We start from the raw sequence: 12638 nt of genomic DNA, 5'->3' as shown, positions 1-12638 counted from the left end.
TGAGAGAACAAAAGCCATCAATTTTTCATATGCTTAATGGCAGGCAGAGCAAGGCACTGCAATGCAATTTAAAAATAAAGATGAAGAATCCACAGCAAAATAAAAATATAGCAGATGCATTTTTGGATATCATTCACTTCAAGGTGCCTACTTTGCCCAACATCAAAATGAGTATTGGATTAAATGTGGAGACAGATATGCAAATGGTAACAAGACTTAGTCATATGCAGCTAGTGCAAGGGAAATCGCCAAATGGAAGAAAAATATGTTGCCCAGGTTCTATCAATATGAGTAGTTTATCTAACAGTGTGAAAGATGGGGCGGAGAAGGCACAGGAACAAGATTTACCAGCTCCAGAGACTTGCCCAGGCCTCATATTCAATATATATCAGAAGAAGGATCATGACCTTGTCAAATCAGATGAGGAACTGAAACAACCAGGAAGTATAAATATTCAGGTACAACCACAAACACATTTTGCACAGACTATTTTAAGCTCTGCTTCATGCCCTACATTGGATCAGTTTCAACTTAGAAAGCTAGAGAGCTATGCTAGGTTTTCACCTCCAATGTCAGGAGAAGCAAAGATTGATGAACAAATAGTTTCTGAAAGAGAATGTGGTGTTCCATCTGATGCAAACCATCAAAAGGAACAAGCTGATGGTATTGAAAAGAAAGAGACAGTGACTTTAGATTTCTGCCTGGCTTCTTTATCTATATCCAAAAGCAAGAGAAATTTCAAACAATATTCAGACATGAAAACCTTAATGAGGCCCAAATGTGGAATTTTAAAAGCAAAGAAACCATCAATTTCAAACATGCTCAATATCAAGGCTGGTGCTAGCCCAAATCATAGAAAAGAATTGGGATATAACTTAACAACCAAAATGAAAGAGGTGGGTCAAGGTGAAAAAATGGCAGACGCCAGGTACTCCCTCACGTCTATTATACCTGCTGTTAATAGGTATAGCAAGAGAGAAAGGGAAAAAAACATGTTAGGGGGAAAAAGACTCAGTTCTAAACAAGTAAAGCAAGAGATATCACCACATGAAGGTAATATTACTCCAGGTGACACCAAAGAAACCAATCTTCAAGATGAAGAGGAAGAAGAAGGTGAACAGGAGATGTTGTTAAAGATAATTCCACAGCACAGCCAGCATTTCATCTTCTGTTCAGGCCAGAGGAAGGAGCTTGACCTTCACAAATGGGGAAACAAAGGACGTGGGAAAATTCTGTTTGTTACAGAACAAGACGTCCCACGACAAACACAGCTTCCAGATCCAACCCAGGCAGAGGAGCCAAAGAGAAGCCAGCAGACACTAAATGGCACGGTGTGGTCAGCAAGCTCAACCCTTCCCTTTCTAAAGTCAAAGGAATCACTAATTGGTCGAGTTTTAATTGATACAATGAAATGTGATGTCCCAAGTAATGGGAGATGTACGGGGGACCTGTACGATCATGGTAAAGAGGAAAAGGCAGAGTTTAAAGAATATGTACAAGCAACTGTCCTGGGGTCTTTGGATGCCTCCACACCTGATCTATTTGAATCTAAGAGGCAGAGAAAGACGCTTACATGTAGAGCCTTAAAAAGTAAAATGAGTCCCAAACGTGTTATTATGAAGACAAGGAAGGCACCAATTTCACAGATATTTAATATCCCTGGGAATGGTTATTTAAAAGCCCTACATCCAAAAACCCTGAAATCACAGACTGTTGACTTTTTAATTCAGATAAAATACTCTGGGGTACTGGAAGATCGTACTGCAGAGAGAAAGGAAGGAGTAGCCCAAGAATTACCAGCAGCAATTCCACAGGTTTTGGATTTATCCACACTTGCTTTACCTGTGTCAAAAAGAAACAACTCAAAACTTACACACAAGAGAAATAAAATGAGTCCCAAATGTGTAACTTTGAAGGCAAAGAAGACACCGATTTCAAAGACATTTAGCATCACAAAATGTGGTGCACCAAGCCATGGTAGGCAATTTGAATGCAGCTACAAAACCGTGAGGAAACAAGGTCAGTCTGTGGCAGCTGTCATCCTGAATGCCTTTTCCTCTCCCGTGGCCGTTTCACTGGACATGAAAATGCATGACAGAAGCAAAGTAGAGACGGACATGCCGTGGAAGATGAGGTTCAGTCATGAGCTGCAACACCAAGAGCAGTGGCCAGATAGAGAAAGAGCCTCGTGTCCCTATTCCAGGGGCGAGAAGGGCAGGGCCTCAAATGTCAGGAAGGAAGTCAAAGACCTCGGTGGAGAAGCAGCGCCATGGAATTCCCAGCACCTCACTTTCCATGCTCCTAACATGAAGGAACCTCACTTTGTGAAATCAGATCTAAAATGTAAGTATTCAGCAAGGGAAAAAATCCCAGAATCGCTTACCATAGCTCAGGAGCTGCAGCAACACACACTTTTCACACAAAGTGTATTGCATCCTGTGCCTTGCTCTATTTTGAATTCACTTCCATTTGAGAAGCTACCAAAAAGAACAAAAACGCAGAGTCCAAAGATTTTATCTCCAATGACAGGGAAATCACTTAGTGAATCTTTAACTGTTAAAGCACCGACTGATATCCTATCTGAAAGAGGCCCTACAAAGGAACTTGCTGGTTCTATTCCAGAGGAAAAAATAGGGTTACCAAAGGATTTACGAGTGAGAACCCTGCAGTCTTTTGGTATCTACATGCCAGCGTCACCTAAAATTAAAGGGTTGAGAAATGCAGCACTAATCCCTAAGTCTAGAACTGGGAAAGCCCAGATGGCATCCATTTTAAAGACAACTAATATCACTAGGTCTGGTGCCCCCAGCTATGGAAAGGAACAGGTCTACACCTTGGATGACATGGCCAAAGAAATATCTCAAAGTATGTCAAATATATTTATGAATACCTTTTTTTCACCTACACCTGTTTCACCTGCCATCAAAACACACAAAAAACTGAAAGCAAAGAAAGGCCCATTAAGAAAAAAAGTCAATATTATACAGTTAAAACAAGAGGAAGGGAAAAGAGTGTGTAAATATACCTCTAATAAATGGAGCACCTCAAGCAGCACATCAGAATCAAGATGGCAAAATGAAAAAGAAAAAATGGGCAAGGAAGTTTTACTCGAAGCAGGTCTACAATTCCTGAATAGGACCGGAAGTAGAAAAGATCAAAATATGCTTATTACAGAGCAAGAAGCATGGCAACAAGCACTAGTTTTGGAAAATATGTTGGAGTCTATTTGTTCTCCTCTGATAATTCCATTTCAAACTGAAGAGCTGAAAAAGAATATCCTACCACAAACAGACATACTGCATAGAATAAGTGAAAAGAGTTCACGTCTAAAAAGAGGGAAAGCAATATTTGATGGTCTTTTAATTGATGAGGCAGTGTATAGGACTACATCTGATCAGAGCTCCACAAAGAAGCTGGATGTTCCCAGTGCAGCTTCCCAACAACTTGAAGAAGAAATGGAAGACATAAAAACTCAAAAAATAACAAAATACACAGTTGATCAAAATATCCCACCTCCCAAGTCAGGGATCTCAGTGCTTGGAGATCCATATAATGAAAGCTCTAGAAGGAAAGTGGGTGGTCGTATTGCCAAGAAACATAAAGAGTTGCCGAGAGATTTACTAACAATATCCATGATGTCTGTTTTACCTGACTCTAAAAGGCAGAAAAAGGCATTACAATTTCCAGGAAGGAAAGATCTTATGGGTCCCAAATGTATAACAATGAAGGCAAAGAAGCCTCTTTTTTCACAGGTGCTTAATATCACTGAGAGTGGTCATCTGTACTGTAGAAAGGAACAGGAAGGCCATTTAAAGTCTATGATAAAGGACATGCAACCAAATAGAAGTATAGGTGATGCGTTTTTATCTCCCACACGTGTTTCAACTGATAACAAAATAGATTTTGAAATTGATAGCACACCAAAAACAGGGACGGATCGACCAAGAGTGAAAATACACAACCATACCTATCCAGAGCTAGAGAAATCAACAAGTGATGGGGAAGCATGGGAGGCCAATTTGACTGATACACAAAGCAGATCCAGCAACACAGGTATAATGAATGTGCCACATAAAAAGGAAGAGGAAAATATCCCAGAAATGTTAGCAGAATCAGTTCTGCGCTATAGTCAACACTTCCATTTCAGTTCCCATCATATGAAAAATCTTGGCCCTTACAAACCAAAATCTAAACTGAATTGTTCAGAAGGCAGGAGGACTTGGAATTTGTCTTGTGCCATGCAAAATATGAGGCAAGAAGAACACGTTAGAGAAACTATCTTAGAGGCTGTTTCTAGAAACGTGATGAATTTTATTCGAGTACAAACATTGAAGAAACGTCTTCGTACTCAAGGGGGAATACAATATATGGTAGGTCTAAAGACCCCATTTCCAAAAGCTAGAAAGTCAGAGACTGGTTCCATACAATGTGATGGTCTCTGGGATGGAAATCCGAGGAGGATATGGGATCATCCTATTTCTAAGAAAAAGACATGGAATCAAAGTGACTTAGTAAGAACTGTCTTAAAGCCTTTAGATTTCTCCAGCCTTGATTCGTCTGAACCCAGAAGCCAGAGTTACACATTAGAGGTTGCAGACAAGAAAAATACAATGAGTCCCAAGCAGGTAATTGTGGAGGCAGAGAAACCATCAATTTTACAGGTGCTTAATAGCACAAGTTGTCTTACAGGAATCCATATTAAAAAACCCCACAAAGTTAAGTACAAGATAAGAGAGAGGCAATGGAATGAAAGTGTGAGAGAGAGATTACTCCTCACCACTGAGGGAGCTAAGATTCCAACACCCAAGTTAGTGATTGATCAACTCTCATTCGATACAGCAGCGAGGGACACTCTGTATAATGACAGAACACGTCACAAAAATCTGGGTGGTCTTATCACAGAGAAAAAGGCAGAGTCGGAGGAAAACTTAGCCACAGCTCTCTTGGGGCCTTTAGATTTGTTCACGCCTGTTTTATCTGACTCTGAAAGCCAGATAAACACAGTACAAGAGAAAATCATACTGAATCCCAGATGTTTAGCTCTGAAGAAAAAGGAGCCACTCATTTCACAGATACTTAAAGTCAATAGGCAGTTTGCCACAAAGCAGAGGAAAAAACTTAGATCCAATTTAAAAACCAAAATGAAAGAGATTTGGCAAGGTAAAAATGTGGCTGTTATATTTACAAATGCCATTTACTTCACATTGGATACCTCTGACATTAAAAGGCAAAGCAGATTCAAAACAGAGATAGACAGAGTATCAAGGTTTAGTCCTGTACAACCAACACACATGGAGCTGCCAGTTGAAAGCCGAGTGATTTTACAATCAGTTAATGCCACAGGTCATGCTGCTTTAAGCATTAATAAGGAACAAGAACAGGAACAGGAGGTGGGCATAGAGAGAGAGAAAACTGTGTTAAATGCAGACCTAAAATCTACAGATGCTTCTACGTCTATTCCACCGCACATAAAAATGGAGCAGTCACCTAGTACCTGGGGTAACTATGAAGAATCTTCTGAAAAGAGAAATGCCCTGAACAAAGCAAGAGTTACAGAGGAAGAAGAGTATGAACAACAGGTTTTGTTTGGAACACCTCCACAAAATACCCAGCCATTTGAGTTTCTACAAACTAGACAGCAAGAACCATGTGTCTCAGGAACCATCCAGAATTCTGCTTATGCTTACAATCCTAAATATCCTAAAATCATAAAACATAAAGGTAATGCAAAAGCAGCAGGTGTGACAAACACTATGCATACTGAACAGGTAAAGTCAAAGGCAAAGAAACCACTTGTTTCCCTGATGTATAACACAACAGGGTATGGAACCCAGAGCAAAGAAAAGGAAATGAGGTGTAACATCAAGAAACAGAAGCCGGGGTTCCAGCAAGGTAACGCTGAGGTAGAGTTCGTTCTGAAAACTATTTGTGACTCTGGGTCTATTCCACCTCAAATTCAAGCATTGATGGAAGCAGAAAGGGAGAAAGGCAAGGCACAAAGGCTGATACACATTCCTCCAGAGCCAAAGCTGGAGAAAGCACTAAATAGAAGACAAATAGCATTTTCACAGTCCATTGCTAAGAGTGCTAAATCAAGAAATATTAAAACACTGAAACAATATATTAGAGAGCAAGAAGAAAAGTACCAAATTGCTTCACCAGACGTTCTCCCACAATGTAAATACCGATTCATGATGAGCCAGCCACTGAAGAAAGAGCCTGACGATGTCAAATTCTCAGTAGATTTGAAAAGAGAAGTATATCCTGATCGACATTCACAAAAGAGGGAAACCAACTGCACTACGTTTGACATCTCAAGAATTAGATTACACACAAAACACAAATTCCTTATCACACCAGGAGTAAAGGAGGGATATGGAGACATGACCCAACATTCATTTCCAACTCCACAGTGGAGAGAAGTATCCAAGAAAACGGACATTTCCTTAAGTTCAAAAGGAAAGAATATGTTTCTCCCAGAGTTGGATGCTTCTCAACAGAAGACTTGCAAGGAGCAGAAACTGCTGAAACAAGGAAGTATTTCAAGGACACACCTGGAGCATACTTTGTATCCCATTATGGAAACTCCTCATTTGGAAAATACAGTAAAGGTCTCTGAGGAAGGTACATACATTGACAGAAAAAATATTTCACATCTATTGGGAAGAGGAGGATTAAGAGAAACTGATATCTTACAAGGTTCAAAAGGACAGACATTTCTTTGTACAAATGTAGAGGCCCAGCAATATATGTCTGCAGTGCAGAAAGGAGAAGTGAAACCAGATCACGCTCCTGAACAGATTCTGGATTCGTTATCTTGCCCCAGTGAGGAGCCTCTTCATGTCAAAGGGGCAAGAAATGCAACAGGGAAAGAAAATGTTAACACCCCTATCGTTTCAAATGTAAATCCATGGAGAAAAGAGAAACCAAAGTTAATGGACAGTCTGTCAAAATCAAATGGACAGAAAATAAAGTTTTCCAAAAAATGGAGGGCAAAGCAACAAAATAGTTCTAACCAGAAAGAAGAAAATCTTCTGGAATCAGTTTCCTCTTGCATATTGCATCAACTCCATATTGGAAAGCGAAAGAAAGAAGTCTCAGCCAAAGGAATCAGTCCAACGGTTTTGAGCCCAGTGGTAGAGAAAGCATCAAACAAAGCAGATATTCCAGTGGATCAACCTCCATGCTCAGAAGGAATTAATTTGCATATTGGAGAAAGAAAAGAACATCAACAAGAAAATATATGCAAGGCTCTTGCAACATCTGTTTCTCATTCTTTGATGAATATACTTCAGATTAAATTGCTAAGGGTAACGAAAGCATTAAAGGAAGTCGATAGTCCAACGTACCACATTTCAAATACAGAAGGAATTGGCTTGTCTATTGCAGGAAGAGAAGAGCAACCAGAACGTATACAACATATTTGTCCAAATCTTGCTTCTGACTCTTCGAGAGATATATTTCAGAGTAAGATGCTGTGTGAAAAGAAGGCATCAGAAGAAGTAGTTAGCACAGTGGATTACACTCCAAGTGCAGAAGGAATTGGTTCGCTTATTACAGGAAGGGGAGACCAGCAAGAGAAATGTACTTATGAGGCTCTTCGAAAGTCTGCATCTCACCCCCAAGCAGGTCTACGTCAAACTGATATCCCAGTGCAAGAAGTAAAACTAGATGGCACAAATAGGATGAACTGTGAATATTCACCTCCACAGGCTAAGGAAGCATTAAAAGGAATGGGTGTTATTGTTGGATATATTCAAAAAAGTGAGGAAAGACAAAACTTACCCAGTATAGAACAAAGCCGGCAGCACTTGTTGACTCCGTCTGAGAATCTTGTGGAGCATACGTCTTACCTTCAAAATGATCCCTGGCTGCTGCCACATTTAACACCTCTGACAAAGGAAGCATTATCGGAAGTAGGTAGTGTGTCAAGCAGGACAAAAGGATTAGACTTGATTTCTAAAGATCAACTAAATACCGGATGTGATTGTGGCCTGGAATGGACTGTACCCTCGATTCCTCCAAGGCAAACAACAAAACAAAATACAAGGCCGCCTTTAGAATCATTTACTAAAACTGTAAAATATCAGAATGTCTCATTGCTGAAAGGAGAGAAATCACTGGATGGGGCGCAGGTAATTGATTCAATATCAAATGTTAGCTCCCCCAAGCTAAGAGTTAGAAAGAATGTGCAATTACATAAAGCGTATCAAAAAAAGGTGCAAAAAGAGGTATGTTTACCTGGATTATTTTCACATTCTCTTTCTATCCATATGCCTCTTTTGCCTGAAAATAAAAGACAGAAGAATGACTTAAAGCGAGGAGTTAAGAAAGGCATAATACACCCCCAAAGAACTTTGGAGAAATTGTTATTTTCAAATATATTTAATACCACTGACGGTGGTAGCCCAGGCAATAGAATAGAACTGCAGTGGAGCATAAAAGAGAAAATGGTAAATATAAAACATAGAAAGGTCAAACCCAATTTGATTTTGACAAGTATATATGACTTCATCCCTTCTTTACCTTACCTCAAATTGAATAAAAAGACAATTGATGAGATTATCTCAAATAATGTAAAAAGAATAAAACAACCTGTATCACAGAAAAAGGAGAAGGAAAGAAGAAAAGTCAATATGAAAGGAATAATGGATCCCAACATTATCTTGAAAGCAAAGAAATCATCACTGTCACGTATACTCAATGAAAAGGAATTGCCAGGGCTGTTGAACATTATAAAACAAGAGAGCAATGTGCAGATAGGTAAAGGTAAATCAGGTGTGAAACTGACAAACCTGTTTACTTCCTTACCATCTCTATCACATCCTAATTTGAATTCAAGAACAAAAGGAGGAAGAGATAAATCAGGAACACCATGGAACTGCCTTCCACCACTAAACCTCCAGGCATCATCAAATATCAGGAAAACATCATTTGCAGAGTCAATTAGTAGAGACAGTTTAAGCAACATGATAGAATCAAAACAACGTTTGCCCCAGAAAAAGAAGGAAGATGAAGACAATATAGTATACATGAAAGATATGAGGGGCTGCAAATGTGCCCCTTTTAAAAGAAAGAAAAAACTTTTTACACATACACTGCATGGAAGCGAACCACAGTGGAACAATAAAGAACAAGAGAAAATGATGCAGGAAGATAAGAGTGATCTAGTTGTAGTTCAGAATAATCCCTGTGTTTCCATTCTGTCTTCACCTCACATGGAATGGGGTCCTGCAGTGAAAGAAGAGGCATACATGCGAGGAGTGTCAGGGTTCTGCCTTCCACCATTGACCCTCCAGGGGTTGTCAGATGCAGTGATAATATGTGGGGAGCCAACTGATGATATTTTAAGCAGCATAGAAAGATCAAAATATATGTCACAGGAGAATGAAGATAAAGTGGAAATGGCTTTGGAAGACATAAGGAATCCCAAAAGAATAGCTTTGGAGGTGAACCAGTCTCCAACTGCACGGGAATTACAGTTGAACATCAAAAAAAAAGAGGAAAAGATGCAGGAACATAAAGATGAACGAGTTGGGATTCAGAGAAAATCTTGTGTTTCCATCTCTTCTCTGCCTTACTGTGAAGTGGACACAAGAAGGAAAGGAGAAGCAATCATGCTAAGAAAAACAAGATCCTCTTTTCTACAACCCAAACTCCAGGATTCATCAGATACAGGAAACATAGCACATAAAAAGTCTGTTTATGGTGATAACTCAAACAATGTAAAAAAAGCCAAAGAACATATAATGCAGGAAGAAGAAGGAAGAGTAAAAATGGCAAAAGTCCTACCTTTGGAGAAAAAGAAATCACCAAGTTCACAGGAAACCCAGTTGGACATCAAAGAACAAAAGAAAAAGATACAAAGAATTCAGGGTGAACCAAGTGTGATTTTGACATGTACTTCCATACCTGCTACTTCTTTTAAATTGGATACAAGAATAAAAGAGGAAGACTACAGAGCTGAAGTAACAAGGTACTCTCTTCCAGAACCATCACACCAGAAATCATCAGATATAGTGAAAAAAGAAAAAAAAGAGTTCATCAAGGGTGATATCACAAGTGATGTACAAGCAGCAAACGAATATATGCCCCAGAAAGGAGAGGATAGAGGAAAAGTAGTAAATATGAAATATATAATGTACTCCAAAGAGACAACTTCCAAGGCAAAGGTATTACCACTTCCACATGTACCCAATACCCCTGGCAGGTGTAGCCCCCAAATTAGAGAAGTACAGACAAACAGAAGAGAAGACTTGGGACATGTACAGGAAAGAAGAAGTGAACTACATGAGGTTCTGACAGAACCTTGTCTACCTCAATTTACATTAAGCAAAGTTACAGAAGGCAAGAAAGAGAAGCAAAGAGTAATAAAACCCGGTATTCCATTCTCATGGCACAGGGAATCATCAAATGCAGAGAAATTAAAATACACACTGTCACCTGTGAATGATATCTCAAGTGATTTGAAAATAACAAAATACATGACACAGAAAGAAGAGGGTAAAGCAAATATTTTTGTGAGAAACCTAATGCATCCCAAGTGCTTAGCTTTGAAGGCAAAGAAATCACCCCTTTTCCATATACTCAAAGCAAAGGAACTGCAAGTGAACATCAAAGAGCAAGTGAAAAGGGGGCAGGAAGGTAGAAGGGACACAGTCGTGCTTCTGAGCAAAATTTGTCCTTTTGTCACTTCTTCAGTTCATCTTAAATTTGACACAACAACAGAAGAAGGTGGTCCAGGAATCATAAGGAATTATGTGCCACCCCCTGAGCTCCAAGATTCATTGCCTTCAGTGCAGATAGCACCTCCAAAGTCAACTGATAGCCACAGAAAGAAAGGAAAACAACATCCACCACCGAAAGAAAAGGACAGAGTACAAACAGCAGCCGTGAGCGGCTCAGTGTGTGCCAGTGGCACAGATTTCAAGGCAAAGACATCATCCCCTCCTCATGTGTTCAGTGTTGCTGAGCACAGTGCTCTGAGTAGGAGAAAGGAGCCATGGCTGAGCATTGAGGAGAGAGTAGAACAGGGGCAGGGAAGAACAGAAGACCATGATGTGGCTCCAACAAAAACTCCTCCTTCCTCGCCTTCTCCGTCTCACCATAGATTGGATGCAGGAACCAAAGGAGACGAAGACTTGCCTGCAGTTGCAGGATTCTCTCCTTCACCATTTCAGCTCCCTGAGTCATCAGGTGCAGGGAAAATCAGATATGCAGATTCCAGTCAAGGTATTAGCTCATGTAATGGAATAATAAAAACTAATGGACATATGCCATATAAAGAGACAAAGGTCAGAGTAAAAACAAAAGACAAGAAAGATAGAATATACCCCAAAATAATAACTTTGGAAGCCCATACATCCCCACTTACACATCTACTCAGTAGAAACAGACTACCTTTGAATGTCAAAGGGCAAGGGAAGGAAGTGCAGGACAGCAAAGGTGAGCCAGAAATGGTTCTGAGGGAAACTCGTGCCTCCTTACTTTCTCCATCTTACCTGAAATGGGACACTAGCAGGAATGAAAAGGAACACACAGAAAGAATAATACAATCCTGTTTTTCACCACTGAAGATTTATGATCCATTCAATCCAAGCAAAAAGGCAGATGCTAAGTCATTTGACGGTTATTTGTTAAAAGACAAAGATAGACTCAAAACAGTTATTGAAGACAAAGTGCTCCCAAGTGAAAAAGCAGATACTAGGTCATGTGATGGTTATATGTTAAAAGAGAAAGTTAGACTCAAAACAGATACTCAAGACAAAGTGCTCCTGATATATATGCATCAGAACGCAAAGGAATTACCACTTTCATATATACGTGATACCAAAGAATTGAAGTGGAAAATTAAAGAGCAAAAGAGAAAGGTACAGAGAGAGGACAGTGAACTAGTCACAAAACTGAAAAACATTTATATTTCTTTACTCGCTCTACCATATCTTAAATCTGATACAACAGAAGGAGAGGGGTACATGATAAGAATTACAAAATTGCCTCTCCCACAAGCACAGTCCAAGGAATCATCAGAATATGCTGAGACCGATGAGGGACAACTTTCAAAATACATAAAAAAATTAAAAGAACACATGCTACACAAAGAAGAGAAGGAGAGAGAGAAATATGTGGATATGGATAGTAGAGTGGACCACAATAATATGGATTTGGAAGCAAAGAAATCACCTATTTTACTTACATACAATCTAAGTGACCTTCAGTGGAAAACTAAAGGGCGAGAAGGGAAGGTTCAGGAAGATAAACGGGAGCCGGGTGATGCAACACTGACTGAGACTTGCACTTCTAAATCTTCTCTTCACCTTGACAAAAACACCAGCATCAGAAAAGAGGGCATGCCAATGTTATCAAGACCCTCTTTTCCCCCAGTAAACTTCCAGAAATCATCAGGTTCTGAGGAAGTGGTACATGCAGAGCCAATGGCTAGTGATACTGTCATCAGTCTCCCAAAAGAAAAACAACATTTGCCCCAGAACAGGGAAAAGGATGGCGTAGAAAGAGGAAACCTCATGTTCCCCAAACATCATGAAAAGGAGATGCAGGAAAGTAAAGATGGACCAGGTATGGTTCTGACCAAATCTTCTACTTCATCACCATCTCTCCCTGCCCTCAAATTGGATAAA

At 39.7% G+C, this 12638-nt stretch overlaps 1 protein-coding gene across 1 annotated transcript in view; it reads left to right on the top strand.

Annotated features, from left to right (window-relative positions):
• The window catches only part of CCDC168 (coiled-coil domain containing 168), a 28374-nt gene that overhangs the window by 12388 nt on the left and 3348 nt on the right, over positions 1 to 12638 (top strand). The window contains exons 5-7 of the mRNA XM_069540015.1: positions 330 to 1510; positions 3974 to 7410; positions 7579 to 12593. Of these exons, the coding sequence (XP_069396116.1) occupies positions 330 to 1510; positions 3974 to 7410; positions 7579 to 12593 (9633 nt within the window). The remainder of the gene's footprint in view (positions 1 to 329; positions 1511 to 3973; positions 7411 to 7578; positions 12594 to 12638) is intronic.

This window comes from Delphinus delphis, chromosome 18, assembly GCF_949987515.2.
Source record: "Delphinus delphis chromosome 18, mDelDel1.2, whole genome shotgun sequence".
Lineage (NCBI taxonomy): Eukaryota > Metazoa > Chordata > Mammalia > Artiodactyla > Delphinidae > Delphinus > Delphinus delphis.
Note: the sequence above shows the minus strand (reverse complement) of the source record. Positions and strands in the feature narration are given on the sequence as shown.